The following is a 21,850-nucleotide window of genomic DNA, read 5'->3' as shown; positions in this document are numbered from 1 at the left end:
CTCTCTGTGCGCATGCGCACTTGAAAAGGCGGGGGGCGGGGGAGGCCGAGGCCTCGCGCCGAGCCTGCTTTACTGCGCATGCGTGAACCTAAGCCGGAAGTACCTCTGCTCTAGCCCTCTGAGATACAGCTTGGCTTTGTTTGGGCCTCCTGGAGCGGCAGATTGAAGATTCCTTAGGTCCTTGGTCTTAACCAGAACAGGAAATCAAACCACACACCTTTACCTGGTACTTCTGCAACAGATGCTCTCTCCCTCAACAACCCAAAAGATGAAGTCCAAACGTCTTAGGCGCAGCATTCTTGATCTTTCATGGCCTGGCCCCATTGAACATTTCCAACCTCATTATCTTACCCAGCTCACCTGCAAGTGCTGTCTAGCCCCTTTAATAACCACCTTCTGCCGTTTATCTAGGGGCTGAAGCTCCCCACAGCCACTGCGTTCTGCTGGCCTTTCACTGCCCCAGGAACCCCACCCACCTTGGCCTACTATCACCCACTGGGCAGTGACTGGAGGTTTCCAAGGGCACCCTTCTCCCAGATGACACTAAATATTCATCCAAGTCTGTAACACCACTACCCAACCTGACGTGACCAACAGTGAGGGTGATGAAAGAAGGTGGATCTCTGGTAGGCTTGGCAACAAATTTATTAGTTCAGAACAGATAGAGCAAGAATGAAACTGCTTTGATTCTTCAGTAAAAACTGAGCCTCTTGACTGGAGAACTGCCAGCCTGCTGGCCCCGCTGATTCTGCAAACAACTCACCCTAAGGCACTTGTAAAAAGAGGGAACAGAAGCCTCCGACTCAACATCCTGGATCTTGCCTTGAGAGGGCCAGACCTGTCCAGCCACTCTTCAGCCACAGCTGAGCAAGGAGGGAGCTGGCAGAGACCTCAGCAGGGCACCAAGTCCAGCCCCTCCAATGCTGGTGTTAGGCACGAGAACAATGCCAGCACCACAGAAGAGCTGGTGACAGGGGCATTATTTTGGCTCAAGTGGAAATGAACCCATGATTTAAGGAAGACACTTAATAATAAGGCTTTGTGGCTTCCAAGGCCGTAGTTCCAGCCTGACCCTCTAAGAGAGTACTAAAAGCTGGAGGGTGGGAGTGGGGGGCTCCAGAATTCCCTATAGAAAGAAGGGAGCTGAACATCAGGATAGGGGAAGGAGGAGTCTGACTTCTCCCAGCTTCCCCATTTCCAGAGACGTTAATGCTTCTACTTAAGCACCTCCATAATGAGATAGATACTGCCAGTAAAAGAATAAAAGGCACCCCCCCCTCACCACTAAGTCATCACCCAAAGAAGTTGAGGATAGCTGGAACACACATCCCCCGATTCCATTAAGTGCTTGCTTTGGGAGGGTTTCAATCAATCTCCTGCAACCCAGTGCTCTGGGTAAAGCAGGTGTCCCCTCTTTAGGAGCTGATCTGACTCAGAAGGGCTGACAAGTCCATGTCTGCGATGGAGGCAAAGTCTTCATCCCCTGAGAGCAGGCCGTTGGGGAGCCCAGAGGTCCCCAGGGAAATGGGAGCTGGGTCAGGGGGCCTCTGGGACCCTGTCACCAGGCGTGTTATGGCCTCGGGGTACTCCATCAGCATAGGCTCTGCTGCATGGGGAGCCATAGATACGCCCTGGTTCAGCAGCTGCTGAAACTCGGAGTTGTCAACCGATGCCAGGTCTGTGAACACGGCTGGGTCAGTGCTATTGCCCAGCAGGGACCCCAGGTCTTCATCAGCATCAAACTGCAGCTGTAGCAGTGCCTCTGTCAGTGTCCCTTCCCCTGCCTGGGTGGGCTTGGGGACAGGCGGGGCCATAGCCTGAGCAAGGCTGGAGGCTAGGACTGGGGCAGGGGCTGAAGCCTGAACCAGGGTTGATGTCATGGCTGGGGCAGGGGCTGGTGCCTGAGCCAGGGCTGGGGTGGGTGCTGGTGCCAAGGCAGAGGTCTGGCCTGGGATCTGCCCAGAAAAGACCATGGGGGAAAACTCCTCAAAGTTGATAGTGCTGAGGGACGGCGTAAAGGGATAGGGCTGGGGAGCTGGAAGAGAGACAGAGAGACGGGTCAGAGAAAGCCTGAAACCCACCCCGTCCTCTGTACCCCAGCCTGCCAATGACACCCGATCAATCCCTCCCAGTACCCTTTACCCAGTCTGCCCGTGAGGTCCAGTTCCAGCCTCACCTCCTTGGAGCCCTCCCTGCCTACTCTAGCCTAGAAAACTCTCCCAGCCATTTAGAGGAAGGGAAGCTTTCAGAGATCAGCTGGTAAAATGTCATCTCACAGCTGCAAAACTAAGCCCCAAGAGCACACGGGCCCAAGGAATCTCCAGCGAGTGTGGCCTGACGCAGGGCACTTTGTCCCTCTTCAGAGCCACACACTGGCACATACATTTTGCTGCTTTAGATGTGATTTGTTTTGTTTCCCTAGTGCAACTGACAGCTGAGGGCAGAGACTGTGCACTTGTTAACTCGGTATCCCTGGGTGTCCATATGTGGTTTTTAATTGGCACAGTGGCTCAAAGACATCAGTGCACGTTAGTGTCCCCAGGACGCGGCTGGTTCCTGGGCCACACTTCCAAAGCATCTGATTCCACAGATCTGTAATGGGGCCCCGGGCCCCGCACCTTTACCGCTCTCCAGACGGCTCGGGCACAGGTAATGAGGCCTCACGCCCTGAGAAACACGGGCCCAACACACAGCACTATTCAGACACCTGCTGGTGAGGCCAACTGCCCATCCCCCTCCCAGAGGGTGTATAAGCCACGGGCTGAAGAGATTCGAGCCTACAGCTCCAGTTACCTGGCTTGGGGATGGAAGTCGAGCTGCGGGAAGGCACAGCAATGCGCCGGGGCGGAGGTCGGGGGTCAGTGGGTCCTGTGGAACAAGGCTGGGTCAGTTCCAGGTTCCCCGGGTCTCCCTTCTCTGTCTTCCAATTCTCCCCTCTACCCTTCTCACCATTGAAAGGACTCTTCTTCATGATGCTCTTAAAAGTCTCGTAGGTCCTTTTGCGTTTCTCCTCAATCCGATGACGATCATCTGGGAAAGTAACAGGGAGAAGTGAGTCTTACTCTCCTCAGCTGCACCCGGAAGCTCTCAAAGGACCCTCAGCAGGAAGGTGATGTGCCAGAATTTTTAAGACCCTCCTTTCTAAACCTTCCCAGTCAATGAGAAGAGTTGCATAACACTCCACAGTTCTAAGAACCCACAGCTTTCTGAGAAGGCTTCTGTTATCACTGAATCTGCTTCTCTGAGGGCCATGTGAGTATCCAAGTAAAGGGACCACGCTCTGCGGGAACACAGCCCTCAGGGGCCCTTCCTCAGCTTGTTCTTTTGCTGGCACTGCTCTCGTCCTGGCTCATCTTCCACGCCGAGCCAGGCCTGGCAGCGATCTCTCTGTGCCCTGGGGCAGGTGAGGCGGGACAGGCTTGTGTGAGGCTCCCGCAGAGGTCTACTCTCATCTCAGATGGTTCCACAGTTGGGCCTAGAGCTTTCAGGGCTGTGTGTCTAACTGCCACGGCACCGGGGGACTCTGAAGTCCTCACCACTGTCAGGCCAAAGCCAGCTTCCGCCTCTCTCCTCTAAAACCTGGCTCTGCTTCCTTCCGTGTTCCCTTACCACCCGTCAGCCCTGTCACCAAAGCCAGAAACCCTGGCATCATCCTCAACATCCTCCTCTCACTCCCACCATCCACGAACTCATCGCATCAACCAACCATCTACTCTGTGGCAGGTGCCGCCCCAGTCACTGGGGGCCACAGCCCTGAGTAAGCAGACAAGGTTCCTGCTCCCAAGAGTTGACATCCTAGTGACAGGGACACAACCATATCCGGATGACAAAAGCACTAAGGAAGAGACCCAGGGTGATGCTAACAGTACTCAAGGAGTCTAGCTTGGGGATGGCCAGAAAGGCACTGGGGTGAGCCCATCACGTGAAAATCTGGGGGCCAAGCGTTTCAAGCAGAATAGCTAGAACACGGGTCCTGAGGGGGAACCAAGCTTGGTGTGTGCGAGACACAAAAAGGCCTGTGGGGCTGAAGGGTGACCGAGGAGAACAGCAGAACATGACATCGTCGCTCTCTACCATTTCCTCTGCGCGGTTCAGGCCCCACCTTCTTTCCTGGACCGCTGTGACTTCTTCCAGCACGGCCTCCCCAGTCCAGTCTCTACCTCTCAGATCCTCTACTCACTGTCGCCAGAGTGAGCTCCCAGGTCTATTCGTGTCACTTCTCTGCTTCTAAACCTGCGTGGCTGCCCACTGCCTTATGGACACAGCCCGGATGACTGCCTTCAGCCTAACATTCAAGGCGCTCCTGCCCGGGCTTGCTCCCTGCCCAGCATCGCCTCCCACCACAAAGCTGCCCCCAAGCACCCTGCGCGCTCCCACACCCCTGCCCTTCCAGGTGCTGGTCCACCTGCCTAGGAATGTGCTTTTGTGTCTCTAATCTAAATGCCGCCTCCTCCATGCAGCTGCCTCCAGCTCCCACCACACTCTGCATACACCTCCCTCCATTTCACGTCACTCTGTGACTTAAGGGTCTGTTTTTGCATGTCTTCCTCATGGGACTGAACTTCTGAAGGGCAGGGAACACGTCATTCATCTTTGCATTCACAGTACCGGGCCCAGGCACTGGCACCGAGTGGGCACTCAATACTTGATAACTTTGTGGGATGAACTGCTGGCTGGTGTGGGGCTGTTTTCCAAATGGTACTAGACTGCTCCTAGGGCGGAGAACACTCTCGGGCAAGATGACGGGCACTGGAGAGAGGAGCATTCTGGCTGGTCCTTCTGTGGTCAGAGACCTAAAAGCCTTGACCAAGGCTGTGTGACAGTGACAAGAGACACACAGTGTGGCAATAGGACCCTGGAGCCAGACAGCCTGGGCTGAAATGCTGACTCTGAGTCACTAGTTATGCGACCTCAAGCCACTTAGACGTTTGCTACTTCAAAAGATTCGCGAAAGAATAAAACCAGGTAATTCACTGGTGTGCTTGAAATCCACGCAAGCATGTGGTAAGAGCTCAGTGAGCCTTCGATGTGGTTATTACTAAATGAGGCAAGAAACAGAACCTGACACTGTGTAAATCCCGCCCAGCCCCAGACAGCCAGCCCTGGCCTCGCTCTCCTGGCCGCGCTCACTCTCCTCTCCCCAGCTGTGTACCTGTGTCTGGCAAGTACTGGAATTCCATGGGCTCGCTGAGCTCCCGATCAGAAGGACGCCGCAGGTGCATAGAGACGCGCACGGGGACCTGCAGGCTGGGGTCGGCGTAGGGAGGTGTCCGGAACACGATGGCCACTTGTCGGTGCACATCAGCTTGTGAAAAGGAGCCTCGGGCCTCCCAGCCTGGTCCCGTGAAATACACTTCAATGTCCTCTGTAGGGGATGGAAGGGCAGCGCTGGGGGATGTGCTCAGCTCACCTGCAGCCAGCACCCGCCTGCTGCTGGCACTCGGCTCCTGAGACACATCCCAGTGCCACCCCCGAAGTGCACAGAGGCGTATTGAAAGCCAGCTGCCTGACACTGCCTTCTCTGCTCAGCCTTGCCCGACCTCCTGCTCCCTGGGCCGGCCCTGCATCCCAACACGTACCTTTCTGCACCTTATCGCACAGCAGGAAGATCTCATCCCCACCGAGGCAGCTCCCAGAGTTTCGGTTCACTCGGCAGATCTTGAGCTCTGCTGTGTTGGGGGCGCCTGAGGGTGCGGGTGCAAGAGAGACGACCCTGAACTGCCCGAGGTCCCCAGGCCTGGCCACGGGACACACAACTTCCTGGTTCCTCCGGTCAAGACCCTGCAGGGCTTGCCCGGAGCTGGTGTGGCTCATGTGGTTGGACGTCATCACCCAAAGAGAAAGGTCACCAGTTCAATTCCCGGTGGGGGCACCCGCCTGGATTGTGGACCCAGTCCCCAGTTGAGGGTACGTTCAGTAGCAACTGATTGATGTTTTTTCTCCTGCACATGGACATTTCTCTCCCTCTTTTCCTCCCTCCCTTTCCCTCTCTCTAAAAACAAATAAAATCTTAAAAAAAAAAAAAGACAGGAATTCTTTGACTTTTTTCTTTAAAGAGAGTAATGTTTTTTTTTAAGATTTTATTTATTTTTTTAAAGAGAGAGGAAGAAAGAGAGGTAGAAAAACATGAATTTGCAAGAGAAACATCACTGGTTGCCTCTTGCATGTCCCCAGTCAGGGACCAGGCCCGCGACCCAGGCTGTGCCCTGACTGGTAACCAAACCAGTGATCCTTCAGTTCACAGGCCAGTGCTGCGCTCAATCCAGTAAGCCGCACCAGCCAGGGCAAGATAGGAATTCTTGCTTTAAAAAACCAATGAATAAGACAATATTCATAGCTCGTTAACTGTGCCTTGGCAGCCAAGGTCCAACCCCTCACTCCAACCAGTGCAGCAACTACCTGTCTATTGGCTGCTAGTGTGTACCTAGCACAGCTCTAGGGAAGGAGAACGTGATGACCCACCAAACCTAAACATTCCCGCCCTCATGGAGGTCAGTCCAGTGGGAGCCAGTCCAGGCACACCTCTTCTCTCCACCTGACCCAAGCAGTCTTCAAGGCCCAGTTTATTACACCCACCTTGGCAAGGAACCCTTCCCTCCTGACCCTTACTATTCATTCTGTCTTCCTGTCTGTAGGGTTTAGAGCCCTTTAATTCCCATTCACTCTGCTGGTTATTTAAAGATTGCAGTTAGTCTGTGTCAGAACTTCCTGTGAGCTTTCATCGTTGAATTATTACTTTCTAACACTGCCTTGTCCCTGGGGGTTCATTCCCTGGAGTTACTGATACAGCGCTGGCATACCAGCCTCTCATCACATACTGGAGACGCCCGTCTTCCATCTGACACTCGCCAGTCTGGAAGCCACAAAGGGCAGCTCTGGGTCTCCCCTGCCCTGTCTCCCAAGCCAGCAGAGCCGGACATGGAAGAGATGACCGATACGCCAGACGACTGAACAAAGCCAAAGGCCCCTCGAAGGCCACATCCACCCGGCTCCCTTCCCCTTACAGGCCTACCCCTCCCTGGTCACTCACGGTTGTCAAAGATGGGATGAGAGAGGACAGGCGACAGGCGGAGGGGCCTGCCTGACGGGTCCCGCACTGTCACCTGGAAGCAGAGCCGCACCGCATTCAGGTCGTAGTCACCGCGCTGCTCCTCTATGGGAACTGCCAGAAAAACACGGTCAGGAGAGCCAGGGCAGGGGGCTCTGGGCTGGAAGGGCTGTTTGAGGGCATGTGAACCAAGAGGAGTCCCAGAGGAGGAAGAGAAGGCTCTAGACCCATCACTGACCTGTGTGACCCTGGATGTCATGTCCCCTCTCTGGGTCTCAGTGTCCCCAGTGGTAAAATGGGAGTGTACTGAATGGTCAGCAAGATTCCATGTGTGTTGTGAGTCTCGGCCAATGTGGGAGGCGGAGGCCGCCGCCCCTCAGCCCTCACCTTGGAAGGGGTTGTTGTTGGTCTGGATGCGCTGGCGGACGGCCTGCTCCAGGTCCCGCTTCTTCACGCACTGGATCCCCAGGTTCTGGAAGCTGAGTCCCCCAGGGCCTCAGTCACACATCCCCAGCAGAGCCTGGGCCTGCCCACCTTGCCCAGCCTGCCCTTCCCTCCCCGCTCCCTCAGCAGACCGCCGCTCCAGGCTTAACCCTCTTGCATGGCTTCTTCATGTACTGGAAAGAAACCCGCCCCTTACTTGGGCTGACAAGACCCTCTGCCCCTTGGCCTGGCCCTGGCCACAGTCCCTGCCAGCCCCTGCCCTCAGTCACAGGGGCTCCACTTCTGTTCTCCAAACACACTATTCTCACCCCCGCTTCGAGGCCTTTGCACCTGTTCACTCTGCTCGGAACATTCCCTCCGCACTTCCCTGCTTTTCCTCACTGTTTATCAAAAGCCTTCCAGGACCTCCCAGTTCAAAGTAATGAGAACAGCTCCCTCACCTCCCCCACTCCAGGCTATTCTTCCAACTTATTGCTGCTTTATTTTCATCATTAAGGTACTTCTGAACAGTATCTTGTTAGTTTATCTATACATTTATTTAGAGCCAGTCTCTGTCAACTGGTATTAAGCCCCAGGAGAGACTGTTGGCTCTGTGGTTTTCTTTCTCATTACAAGAGATGCAACACTAAGGGACCGGGCTGTTCCAGCTACCCTCAGGGGCTGGGCACTCAGAGGCAATTACGGACCCATCCCCATCCCATGTACAGACGTTAACAGGTAACTTCAAGACAAAGGGAATTTGCTTGCAGAGCTGGGAACAGTGCAAGCAGTGAGGGATTCTGCCCTCTGTCCAGAAACGAGTAACACTGTAACAGTGGCACAGCTGCCCCTCCTCCTGCCCTCCCCGCCGCTCACACCAAGCCCTGCCAGCCTATGAGGAGCTGACCTGTGGATGCAGCGGTCCGGGCAGAGCTCAGCCTCATAGTAGCCATCCCGGCAGTCTTTCCCTACGAGCTCGTGGGGGTGAGGCCGGTGAGGGGGGTCCTTGGTGACCAGGGAGATGCGAACTGTCCCTGGCCCCGTGTAGCCATTGATCTGTCCAAAGTACAGAGAGCACCCTGGAGGCTCAGGAGTTCCAGACCCAGCTCCCAGATTTCAAGGGGGCCTAGAGGCAAACTCACTGGGGATCCACCATCCCTCCCTGCCCCCCACGGCCCCCTGCCCGCTGGACAGCGCTGACCTTAATGGTAGGGTGGGTCTTGGTGGTATCCGTGCTCCTCTCGCCTGGGATGCTGCCCGCTGAGCGGCCCTCGCACTTGTAGCGGAAGCGCATGCCCCGCTGTTTGGGTTGCTCGATGATCTCCACATAGGGGCCGGAGGCCTGGGCTGGCTCTGCGGAGACACCAGCCAGCCTCCCTCAGGCGGCTGCCCCCACTGCACCCACCCTGGGGGCTCCTCCAGAAGTGCTGCAGGGTAGTCCACTTACCGGAGGGGAAGATGAGGGGGAACAGGTCTGAAAGAGGGGGGAGAAACGGTCAGCACAGGCTCACTTCCGGTCTCCACCAGGGAGAGCCTCCCAGGGAAACTGAGTCAGGGCCTGCTCCCTAGAAGCTGTGGTGAAACTACGGGGTGGAAGTAAATGAGCCAGAAACACCTGTTTCTCGCGAGAACACAGCATGGCATTCTCCCTTCAGTGGGAGAAACTGAGTCACAGCCTTTTCTAGTTTCATAAGGAAAACTAAGGACGGCACTCCCCTCCGGGATCCTGAGAGGAAACTGAGGCAGATGCATTCTCCCCTAACAGGGGCACTAAGTCAGAACAGCCCCCACAAGCCCCAGCGGGAAACTGAGTCAAAGCTCACTCCCCCACCTCTACCTACTCGGTCAAGGCCCCATCCTCCCAGAGGGGAAAGTGAGTCAGACCCCACAACGCCGGCCCCGCCCCGCCCCGCGCCACCATCCGGCCGGCCGCTCCCTGCACAGCGCCCATCCACGGAGGAAGGGGCGGAAGGCACGGAGGCTCCCGCCGCGATCTCCGCGGCCTCGGTGCGGCCACCTCCCGGGGGCAGAGGGCGCCCTCACCGTCCATGGCCGGGGTCCCAGGGTCCCGGGGGCGGGGCCGGGGTCGCAACTGGGCCCGCAACGAGCACTACAGCCGAGCCATTCGCCAGGGGCGGAAATGCGCCGCGCGCGCCCGCCGTCGCGTCACTGCCGGGAATCGGCCGCGCCTGCGCACCGCGCCGCTGCCGCTGCCGCCGCCGCCCCTCGAGGGGTTGGTAACCAGCGTGCGCAGAGCTCCGGGAGGCCGGTCGCACGCCGTCGCCGCGGGCTGGGTGCAACTGTTCGTTGCGCCGGGGATCGAGAAGCTTCTCGTCCGGAGGCCCCAGGCGGGGCGGCCGGGCTTGGTTCTCCCCTCGGTCTGGGCCCCGCCTGGAGGGCGGGCCCGGCGATTACTCACAATGTTTTTAGGGGATTTCGGGGGCCCCTCCTGCGGATCGGAGGAGTTTGATGATGTCACCCAGGCCAAGTCTGGAGCAAAGCCAGGGTTGCTGGGCTGCAGGGAAAGGCCCGGGCCTGCTCAGCCCGCAAAGGCTCAGTGGCCGAACTCCACAGGATTACACAATCGCTAAAAGGTGTCTCTTTGTGGTTGCCGCCGCAGAAGCACTTTTTGATCATCCATCCACTCCAATCTAGATGCAGCGGGGTGGGGGGGGGGTAGCTCCCGGCCCTCTCCACCTGGCGGTGTTTGGGTGGTGGGCTACGCGGAGCCTCCTACACGCCAGAGGCGAGCAAAGCTCAGCCTGGCGTCCGCTCCCAAGGCCGGGCTGAGCCAAGGACTCGTCGCCCGCTCCCGGGCTCAAGCATCACACTGCCAGCCCTCAGAGGCGTGGGTGCATAGGAGGCGCCCAGAGGTATATCACTGGAGCCTCGTCTCTGCAGCCCAACACCTGTGTCTTAGAAGGTCCGGGATTCCTAGTGGCCGCTTGACCCGAAGTGTCACGCCGCCGCCGCCGGTCTCCCTAGGGACCTCCTGTTGAGGGTCCAGCTGTCGGCCAAAGCGTTTCCACTAATTGTCCTTGTGCTCCCTTATCGGGGGTATGTCAAGCCCAAGGCGGAGTTCGTGCGGGACGGGGCGGAAGCTGAGGCTGGAGCAGTCCGCCACCCCAGGCCATTCTCATCAGGAAGCGAGGATGCTCCACGGCAGGCGGCCGAGTCTTCCCCAGATGGAAAAAGACTTTATTTTCTATGAATTCGTTCTAAATTAGGGAATCATGTGGGAATTGGAAAAGACTGGAAATTCTGACTTGCTTTCTCAGGGTCTGAAAAAAACAGGAAGAGAAAAGTGAAAACACCACCCCTCCCACTCATTCTAGTTTCTCACGTGGCTGGTCCGCGTTAGTAAAGTTTACTTTTTTGAGGAGACCGACTTCAGATGATAGAACACATTATAAACTCTGGTTAATGACATGCAATCACTGAACTTTACATAATTGTCTTTTTTTACACAATCCTCTTTTTAAAAGTCCATATATATTTATAATTTAAATCAAGAAATTGAATTCCATGGTACTCACTGCAAAACTCAAGGGGCTGGATAGAAGACCACCAGGATTTACATCCACCCACGTGCCCCACACCTGTCCCCCATGCCCTGTCCCCTGTCCAGGGCACCACCACTCAGAATTCTGTGTTTGTTATTTCCTTGACTTTTTTTTTTTAAAGAAAAAAATTTACTCACATACACATATCCGCACAATATATTGTTTGATTTTTGCTTATTTTTTTCTATTTTTATTGTTGTTCAAGGTTTTTTGCTTAGTTTTGAACTTCTATGAAGATAGTGTCATACTGTTTTTGGCTTTGTTATTTGCTTTTTTTCACTCAACATAACTACGAAGGTTCGTGGGTTTCCCAATTCATTGACTCTTCACAGCTGTACACTGCTCTGTTGTCTCCTGTCGTACAACTATACAAGAGTTTCCTTGGGAACGTGATGAAAAGTGACTTATTAGGGTTTAGAATTTCCCTTTATCAGTTTTCAAAATAAGCCCTGGCAGGCGTGGCTCAGTGAACTGAGTGTAGGCCCACAGACAGAAAGGTCTAAATAATGCCTTGGGTCTCTAGCATCCTCCAAAATTAATCTATAAGCAATTTTTAAAATACCTTAATGAATGCATAGATTTTAACATATCTGATATACCATAACCTATTACAATTATTATTCTTAGAGAAGTTCAAATTATTTTATATTTGGCCAGGGGGGCCTTTTCAAGTGGCTCTTTCGACAGAGTTGACGCAACTCCAGCGCTGTCCGAGGTCTCAAATCGGCCCGCTGTTTGTAGGACCCCCCTCCGGTCGGGGAAGATGATACCTAAAGACCAGCGTCGGAGCACTAAGTAGTTGAGTTAGTCATTGTGGACATTTTCAGCAAACTGTCAGGTAACATGTACATATTTTTATACGAAATGCACCAGGAAGCCATACTGACATCTCAGATTTAGGGCTACAGGGTCTTAACCTCTGTCATCTTGTATATCACTCCCATGTTTAAAAAATCTCAATTCCCTTTTTACGGAAATAGAAAGAAAAATCCACCCTTAAATTCACATGGAACCTTGAGGAACTCTCAGTAGCCAAAGCAATTTTGAAAGAGAGGAACGAAGTTAGAGGAGTGACATTTACTAGTTTAAAACCTCACTACAAAGCTACAATAATTAAAACAGTGCAGCCCTGGCTAGTATAGCTCAGTGGATTGAGCATGGGCCTGTGAACCAGAGTATCATGGTTCGATTCCCAGTCAGGGCACATGCCTGAGTTGCAGGCCAGTTCCCAGCAGGGGACTCATGAGAGGCAACCATACACTGATATTTCTCTCCCACTCTTTCTCCTTCCCTTCCCCTCTTTTGAAAAATAAATAAATAAAATATTTTTTAAAAAACCATTGTTAAAAAAAAACAGTGCACACTGCCCGGTATAGCTCAGTTGGTGGGGTGTGTGCCCAGGAGGGAAAGGTCACCAATACGATTCCTGGTCGGGGCACATGCCCGGTCTTGGGCCAGCTTCCTGGTTGCAGGTGTGCGAGAGGCAGCCCATCTATGTCTCTCTCATACATCGATGTTTCTCTCCCTTTCTCCCTCCCCTCCCCTCTCTTTAAAAAGAAAATAATTTTTTTAGTGTGGGCCCCCCCAAAAAAGAATTAAAAAAGAAAAATGAAATTAACAAAATAATGTAGTACTGGCATGAAGATACGCATCTAGACCAATGAAATAGTGTAGAGAGTCCAGGAAAATTAACTCTCCCGAAATAATTGAGTGATTTTCAGCAAGCGTGCCAATGGTAGGAAATGTTTGCAAATCACTGTTCAATGAAGAAAGGACTATCTTTTCAATAAATGGTACTAGGAAAGCTGTATTTCCATATGCAAAAGAATCAGGTTGGACCCTTACCTAACACCATATTTTTTTTTAAATGGGTTGAAGAGGTAAAATTATAAAACTCTTCAAAGAAAACACAGGGGGAAAACTTCGTGACACTGGATTTGGCAATGATTTCTTGGATATGATATAACTGGACTTCATCAAAAGTTTAAACTTTTTTGCATCAAAGGAAATTATAAAGAGTAAAAAAAAAAGCAACCCACAGAATGGTAGGAAATGTTTGCAAACCACATATGTGAGAAAGTTCAATATGCAGAGTATATAAATAAGTCCTAAAACTCAACAACAACAGAAAACAAACAACTCAATTAAAATTAGACAATGGACTTGAACAGACACTTCTCCGTGGATGATATAAAATAGCCAGTAAGCACATGAAAAGATGCTCAATAGAATAGCTATCAAGGGAATGCAGATAAGAACCACAATGAGATTCCACTTCACACCCATCAGAATAGCTATCGTCAGAAAAACAAAATAACACGTTTTGGCAGGGATGTGGAGAAATTAGACCCCTTGTGCATCACTGATGAGAATACAAAATGGTGCAGCTGTTGGAAAATAGTATTGCAGTTCCTCAAAAAATTAAACAGGATTAGCATATAATCCAGCAATTCCACTTCTGGATACATGCAAAACAATGGAAAGCAGGGACTCGAACAGATGCTTGTACACCGATGTCCACAGCACTATTCATGGTGGCCAAAAAGTAAAAACAAGTGAAATGTCCATGGACAAATGAATGAGCAAACAAAATGTGGCATACGATGGCACATTCTTCAACCTTCAAATGGAATGAAATCCTGTTTATGCTACAACATGGATGAACTTTGAAAATATTATTCTAAGTGAATTAAGCTAGATGCAAAAGGACGGACATTGTATGATTCTATTTCTGTGAGGTATGTAGAATAGTCAAACTAATAGAGACAGAAAGTAGAATAATGGTTACCAGTGACTGGGGTAGCAAGTGTGAATGGGTTGTTACTGTGTTGGGTACTGAGTTTATGTTGGGGATGGTAAGATTCTGGAGATGGTGATGATGATTGTATAACAATGTGAATGTACTTAATGCCACTAAACTGTACACTTAAAATAGTTAAAATGGCCCTGGCTGGTGTGGCTCAGTGGATTGAGCACCAGCCTGGAAAACAGAAGGTCACAGGTTCAAGTCTCAATCGGGGCACATACCTGGGTTGCAGTCCAGGTCCCCAGTAGGGGCATGTGAGAGGCAATCACACACGGATGTTTCTCTCCCTCTCTTCCTCTCTCCCTTCCCCTCTCTCTAAAAATAAGTAAATAAAAGCTTTTAAAAACTAATTAAAATGGTAAATTTTATGTACATTTAAAAACCCTAAATTCTCAATGACACCAATTATTCATTAGAACTACCTCACATTATACACAAAACACTCTCAGAATAACAATACCAAGTCTACCACCAATAATGTGATTACTGAAACAGAGCATAATTTTGCAGTTCTTGTTCTTAGCGATATGCTTTCTGACACTATTAATTTGATTCACCCTTCCTAGAATTTTATAAAAATGAAATCATACAAAATGCACTCTTTTGAGTCTGGCTTCATATGTCATCTATTGTGAGGTTTCTGTTCAAAGTTTTTGCTGTTTTGTTACTGAGTTTTTAGAGTTCTTCATACATCTGGATACAAGTCTTAAGTTTGCAACATGTGCATTGCAAATAGTTTCTTCCAGGCTGCAGTTCACCTTTTTGTCTAGCTAATGATGTCTTTCTAAGAGTAGATTTTTATTTATTTCCTAGTTGGTATCTTTTATGGCTCATGCTTATTTCCTATCAAAGAAATTTTTGCTTTCTCTAAGGTCACAAAATTTTTCTCCTGCATTTTCTTCTAGAAGTTTTATAGTTATAGTTTAATAGTTTTAGTTTTACATGTAGGTCTATGATCAATTTTTAGTTTTTGTATAGGGTATGAAGAATCAAAGCTCACCTTTTTACAAATGGATGTCCAGCTGTCTTAGCTTTATTTGTTAAAAAGCCTATTATTTCGCCAAATTTCCTTCACTTTGTCACAAATCATTTGACTACATATGTGCAAATCTATTTCTGGATTATGTCCCATGGATCTGTGTTTTGATATGTTTCTATTCTTATGCTAATATTGTGCTGTCTTGTGAATTTTTTGGTTTTTGTCCTTGCGCTGGGGCGAGTCCTCAAAACTTTTGTCTCATTGTTTGTTCTGATCTCATTCTTTTTTTAAAACTGCACTGGCACCCTGGCTGGTGTAGCTCAGTGGATTGAGCGCAGGCCTGCAAAGCAAAGGATCGCGGTTCGATTCCCTGTCAGGGCACATGCTTGGGTTGCAGGCCAGTTCCCAGCAGGGGACCCACAAGAGGCAACCATACATTGATGTTTCTCTCCCTCCCTCCTTCCCTTCCCCTCTAAAGATAAATTTAAAAAATCTTTTAAAAAACGGTATTGGCTATTCTAGGTCCTTTGAATTTCTATGATCGTTTGAGAATCAGCTTGTCGATTTCTACCATTAAAGCCTGCTGAGGCTTTGAGATTCTTTTTTGTATCTATAAAATTGAATCTCCTTCTTAAAATAGCCTGCTTAGAAACAGTACATATTTTTAACTTTTAAACACTGATTGATTTAGAGAGAGAAACATTGATTTGTTGTTCCACCTACTTGTGCGTTCATTGGTTGCTTCTTGTGCACGCCCTGCTGGGAATTGAACCTGCAACCTTGGCATGTAGAAGAAAACCACCCCGTATATGGAGGAACTGGAATTCTTGTGTACTGTTGGTGGGATATAAAATGGCACAGCCACCATGGAAACAGTCTGGTGACCAAGCTATTCCACTCCTGGGCTTATATCCAAAAGAATTGAAAACGGACTCAGACAGATGTGTACACCAATGTTCGGTGCAGTATTATTCACAAAACCCCAAAGGTGGAAATGAGTCAAACATTCATCAACAGATGAGTGGATAAACAAAGTCTATACATACAACGGAATTTGATTCAATCCCCAAAATGAATGAACTTTTGACACATCCTACATGGACGAACCTTGAAGACATTGCGAAATAAAGGGAAACCTCACTAAAAAGGAGTCACAAGGCCAGTAGGTGGAGCTCTCACACAGTACCCCTGAGGTCAACTACAGAATTGTCAATTATAGACCCCAACAGAATTGTCAACAGGAAATAATGATCAATTACGGGCCCCAAGGAGAAAAGATTTACATTGCATCTCCTACAGGAAATCCACCGCCCCAGCAACTCCGCTAATGAGAAACCTTCTCTCCCCCAAACTGTTGCCTTTCTCCAATGGGCTTTTGTTCAAAACAACTCCTTCCAACTTCCTTTTTTCCCTCTATAAAATAATGTTTCCTTCTTTTGTTTGTCCATTTGCCTATGGCTTTTGCTATAGCTTGCTTGTCCAGAATTACAATTCTTTGTAGTTCCTGAGTAAACCATTTTTGGCTGGTAAAATAACTGACTGTTTAAGGTCAACATTATGCTAAGTGATATAAGCCAGACACAAAAGGACAAATATTGTTATGATTCCACTTCTATGAGGCACCTAGATAGGCAAATTCATACAGATAGAAAGCAGAGTCCAGATTACCAGGAATTAGGGAGGTAGGATGGGAAATTGGTGTTTAATGGGCACAGAGTTTATGTTGGGGATGAAGAAAAAGATTCTGGAGATGGATTGTGGTTATGATTCCATAACACTGTGAACATCCTTCATGCCACTGAATTGTACATTTATGAGTGGTTAGGAGAATAAATACCATGTTATGTATATTTCAACAAAATAAGAGTTAAAGCTTTGTTAACAAGTTAATGGTACATGATCTACATGCATTTAAAGATAGAAAATTATGAGGGTGGGTCAGGACTGAATATTCATTTTGTTGTTTTTTAAGTGTCCCATTAATCTGTGTCTGTACCTGAGCTTAGCAGGGCAACAGTGTGTCTGTCTCCTGAAATCAACTGGAGGTCCATCTTTCACTTAACGTGGTGATTTAACCAAAATTTACTGAGCATCTAATATTGGTTCTAGATGCTGGATGGTGGCGAGGAGAGGACAGCCCCAAACAGAACAGAGGCCTTGCACTCAGGGAACTCGTGTTCTACTTGGAAAATGCGGGTGATAAAGAAACACATTAAAATGTAATATATCAAGTAGGTAAGTGCAATGGCGAAGAGCATCTATGCTCACATGGTATATGGGTCAGAGTCTTTCCTTCCGAGAGCTCTGATTTTGGTCTCTGGGCAACGCTGGCCTGACAAAGTGAGTTGGGAAGCGCCCCTCTTCTGTTTTCTTAAAGAATTTTTGTAGGATTGGTATTATTTCTTCCTTAATTTTGATAATTCACCAATAAACCACCTGGACCTGGCAGTTCCTTTGTGAGTTTTAATTTATGAATTCATTTTCTTTAGACATAGGGCTATTTCTATTTCTTCTTGAGTCATTTTTACAACAGCAGGCGTAAGTCAGATATTGAAAACACTTAACCACTGTGGGAAAGACCTACTGGTTTTTCGGTGCTCACCAAGCACTGAACACCACGCCCTACAGACACACCCATCTTCTGCAGGTGACGCTATCTTTCCGGTGACCTGACATCATCTCTCCTCTGCTTCAGCACAGTTCTGGAAGAGGCGGACTGAAGCCAAGGTCCTCTACGCTGGTGACAGGCCAGGTGCAACGGAAGGCAGGGAACGCCTTGAGGGGCATTGCTCAGCCCGACCAGAGGCTTACTTCTATGAGCAAATGAAACTGGAAAAGGTGGCATTTGTGCTGCTCGTCACTACTGGAACCAAAAAGTAGCGACGAGGATTGAATCTTTGTGGGTGCTTTATTAGGAGGGATGGCGATCCGAGAAGGTGGTGGGTTGTGTACTCTCAAAAGCTGTCTTAACATCTTATTTCAAGCTGACCTTTTCATAAGGAGAAGGGTAGATAAGGGACTTGGAAAAAGGTCAACTGGGTAAGAGTTGCAGTCCTGCAGCAGTTTTCCTAGTATTTCTTTATCTGTTGATGAACAGTTCTTTATCTCACCACCTCCCCGTGAAACACAATGGCTCAGATACCATCTCCTGGCTCACAGACCTCCTAGAGCACAAGGTTGAAATGCATGTCAACTTCCTGGAGCCATGTGGTCATTCCTTCCAGTTCCTGGAATATATCAGCTCTCCATAAGCATTAATCACTTAAGCCTATCAACTAAGGTTAAAATCTTTAACTCTTGAATACCCCTATCACAAACACTTCAAACCCAAATTGCTGGAGCTAATGTAGAAGGGTAGGCCCTGGCTTTTTTCTCTGAGAGATACTTTTCTCTGCCTCAGGTTCTTTTTGACCACAGGAGCCTGTCCAGCCCTTGCACTGAGAATGCTGGAAATGTCAGGAATGAAGACCTTCAGAAGTGACTCTCGGCCAATGGGAGTGGGAAGATGAACACCCAGGTCCTTGCCCCTGGGTGGGACTACTCCAGTGAAAGGCAGATTTAAAATTTTTTAATGTTTTTATTTTTATTGTTTTTCAAACCTAATTTCAAATAATTTTTGTTTACCTGAAAAACTCAAGAAAATAAACTGAAAATCAATAAGAAAACTAAGTAATGTGGCTGGGTAACAAAATTTATATTCAGAAATTGAAAGCCTTCATACATACCAAAAAACCCTCTTAGAAGGCATAATGGAGGAAAAGGATCTTTTCAGAGGAGCAATGACAAAGAAGTAAGACATTACTAGGACTAAACTTAAGAAGCTCGAGATTTACATAAAGAAAACTTCAAAATGCTCCTGAGAAACATACACACACACGATACACAAACGAATGGAAAGGTCAACTCGACAGCACGAAGATACCAGTTCTCCCTTAAGTTTGTCTTTGTTTATTTCTGGACAGGTTTTATTACACACAGAGGGGATGGGGCTCAGTCCTTGGCTGCTGCCTTCCTCATGGCTGCAGGGACACCGCTCAGCTCTTCTGTCTTCCTCTTGGCAGGGATGTGTGTCCTTACCTTTTTCTTGATCAACTTCAGGGCCCTCCTGTCCTTAGAGACCTTGGGCAGCTCCACGGGGTGACAGGGAACAAAGCCACACACCTCTCCAATCGTGTCCCACACAAACTCAGTGTGCTGGGCGAGGTACCAGTGGCAGTGGCTGTGCCTTGGTTTCCTCACCTCCGTGGTCACCCTGTAGCCCTTACTGAGGCCCAGGACCACGGGGTAAGGCAGGGCCAAGGCCGCTGCTCCTCAGTGTCTCCCCTATTTCATTAAAATTATATATATATATATATATATGTATATATATATATATATATGTATATATATATATATATATATAAAATCAACAGGATTGTTGGTTTCTTTTTAGCTAAACAAGCTAATTACAAAATTTTAACATCTAATTTTATTTTTAAATACTTTTGAATTCTTCAATTACAGTTGCAGTACAATATACATTAGTTTCAGGTGTACAGGATAGTGAATACACATATATATAACTTATGACTTCATCTCCCCTGACAAGTCTAGGACCCATCTGACACCACAGTTATTACAATATTAGTGACCATATCCCCGTGCTATACCTTACATTTCTCTGACATTTTATAATTTGAAATTTGCACATCTTAATCCTTTAAACTCTGCACTCCTCTCCCAACCCCCTACCATCTAGCAAACATCAAAATGTTCTCTATATCTACCAGTCTGTTTCTGTTTTCTTTGTTCATTTGTTTTTAAAGATTTTATTTATTTTTAGAGAGAGGGAAGGGAAGGAGAGAAAGGGAAACATCAGTATGTAAGAGATACACTGTTTGGTGCTCCCCCTCCCCCCCCAGCTAGGGACCTAGCCCACAATCCAGGCATGTTCCCTGAATGGGAATTGAACTGGTGACCTTTCGATCCTCAGGCTGGCACTCAATCCACTGAGCCACACCAGCAAGGGCTGTTCATTTATTTTGTTCTTTAGAATCCAGATATACATGAAATCACATGGTAAACCTCTTTCTGACATTTCACTTGGCATGATACCATCTAAGTCCATCCTTGTTGTTGTAGATAGCAAAAGTTCATTCTTTTTCAGGGCTGAGCAATATTCCATTGTATATATGTACTACCTCTTCTCTAGCCATCAGTGGACATTTAGGTTGCCTCTGTATCTTGACCATTGTAAATAGTGCTTCATTGATCGTAGAAAGATGCATGTCTTTTCAAATTAGTGTTTGGGGTTTCTTCAGATAAATACTCAGAAGTGGAATTGCTGGGTCCTTCTTCATCTCTTGTTACATATAGCCTTTGTTTAAAGTCTATTTTGTTTGATATACGTATTGCTGCCACAGTTTATTTTTTTCATTCCATTTACATGAAATTCTTTTTTCATCCCTTTACTTTTAGTCTGTGTCTTCTAGTCTGAAGTGGGTTTGTTGTAGGCAGCATACGTATGGGTCCTATTTCCTTATCCGTTCAGCCACCCTCTATGTCTTGCAGCATTTAAGCCATTTCCATTGAAAGTAATTTTGATAGGTATATACTTATTGCCATTTTATTATTCATATTTTTGATGTCCTCTTTTTCTTCTTCTTAGAATAGTTCCTTTAACTGGTTCCAAATACCAGCTTGGTGGTGAGAACTCCTTTGGCTTTTTCTTATCTGGGATAAAATGTTTGTAGACATATAGCTCATATGTAATTTTACCAAATGCATATATGGTCTGGGATGGTTAATTTTATGTGTCACCATGACAGGGTCTCGAGGCGCCAAGATATTTGATTATACATTATTATTTCTGGGGATATATCTGTGAGGATGTTTCTGTATATTAGCACTGGAAATGGTAGACCAAGTAAAGAAAACAGCCCTCCCCACTGTGGGTGAACATCATTCCATCTGTCGGGGGCTAGAATAGAAACAAAAAGGCAGAGAAGGAGAATTTGCTCTCTGTCTGACGATATGAGCTGGAACATCAGCCTTCTTCTGTCCTGGGTCTGGAACTTACATTGGCTCTTCTAGTTCTCAGGGCTTCCATCTTGGACTAGAACTTAAACCATCAGTTCTCCTGGTTCTCAGACCTTTGTACCGTCTTTCCCGGATCTCTAGCTTGCAGATCCCAAGGAGGCAGGGATGAAAACTGTGCTAACTGCAATACATAGCAGGCTCTGGGTAAACATTTAGTCACTGTTATCAGTAAATGGCTGATTTCAGCATAGATTATATTCTGGTTTTATGTCCTTCAATCCAAAGACAGTGTTACTACATAAACTTCCTAAGACGCACATATAATCATTTTCCACTTATTTCTTCAATGGAAATCATGCTGAATCAAACACGTGAAAAGGTGTGTATATAAGGATACTCTGTTTGTAATAGAATAAAATTGTAAATAACTTGACTATTCAGTAGGGCAATTGGCTGTGGCAGCTAAGGTGCACCTAAACAAAATGCTACGTAGCCATTAAAAATAGCGCTGTGGAATATTCGGTGACAAGCGTCCACTTTGTGTTGCTCAGGAAACACACTGGTCATAGAATGGCATACACGGGAAGAATCTATTTTGTATTCAACACAGCACAGGAGTTTACAAAGTAGGAGGTGGCAACATTTTCTGTCAAGGGCCATACAGTAAATACTTTAGGCATTATGGGCTAGAGATTTATATTTCAGACATAATCATAAAGTTTAATGTGAAAAAAATTATAGTCAAAGTATAAGTGAATCAGTGAGGTTACATTCCAATAAAACTATCTGTGAACACTGAAATTTGAATTTCATAATTTTAATGTGTCATGAAATATTCTTTTGTTTTCCTAACCATGAAAATATATAAACACCAGTGATGGCAAAAAAAACAACAACAATAAAAAGCCCCACACCATTCTTAGCTTACTGGCTGTAGTTAAAACCAGCGGAGGGTTGGATTTGGCCAGCTGGCTGTAGATTGCCCATCCCTAGTCTACCATATACTCAATCCA

The 21,850-nt window shown here is 48.0% G+C and overlaps 2 protein-coding genes across 2 annotated transcripts; both read right to left on the bottom strand.

The window, feature by feature from the left end:
* Positions 1-627: 627 nt before the first annotated feature.
* On the bottom strand, positions 628-10,029 carry RELA (RELA proto-oncogene, NF-kB subunit). Its single transcript, XM_037146494.2, has 11 exons — positions 9,515-10,029; positions 8,919-8,945; positions 8,673-8,824; positions 8,379-8,527; positions 7,436-7,527; positions 7,031-7,162; positions 5,580-5,684; positions 5,153-5,365; positions 2,950-3,030; positions 2,794-2,868; positions 628-2,035 (listed from the first exon to the last, which is right to left on the bottom strand). Exons 1-11 carry the CDS (start codon positions 9,519-9,521, stop codon positions 1,416-1,418), a joined length of 1,653 nt encoding a protein of 550 aa, XP_037002389.2. The 5' UTR covers positions 9,522-10,029; the 3' UTR covers positions 628-1,415.
* An 8,739-nt stretch (positions 10,030-18,768) lies between these two features.
* On the bottom strand, positions 18,769-19,130 carry LOC119050236 (60S ribosomal protein L36-like; the record flags this gene model as incomplete). The annotated part of the gene is made up of 1 exon (XM_037146400.2): positions 18,769-19,130. A coding segment is annotated over one exon (321 nt), but the record flags the coding sequence as incomplete, so codon positions are not given.
* Between the last annotated feature and the right edge of the window lie 2,720 nt (positions 19,131-21,850).

Source organism: Artibeus jamaicensis, unplaced genomic scaffold, assembly GCF_021234435.1.
Source record: "Artibeus jamaicensis isolate MK-2021 breed Jamaican fruit bat unplaced genomic scaffold, CSHL_Jam_final scaffold_614, whole genome shotgun sequence".
Taxonomy (NCBI): Eukaryota; Metazoa; Chordata; class Mammalia; order Chiroptera; family Phyllostomidae; genus Artibeus; species Artibeus jamaicensis.
Note: the sequence above shows the minus strand (reverse complement) of the source record. Positions and strands in the feature narration are given on the sequence as shown.

Coding starts and splice junctions, on each gene's coding strand:
- RELA (XM_037146494.2), bottom strand. Junction 5,685..7,030: donor TCATCCCATCTTTGACAACC/GTGAGTGACCAG, acceptor CCGCACCCTCAG/GCGCCCCCAACACAGCAGAG. Junction 2,036..2,793: donor GACTTCCATCCCCAAGCCAG/GTAACTGGAGCT, acceptor TCTCTCTTCCAG/CTCCCCAGCCCTATCCCTTT.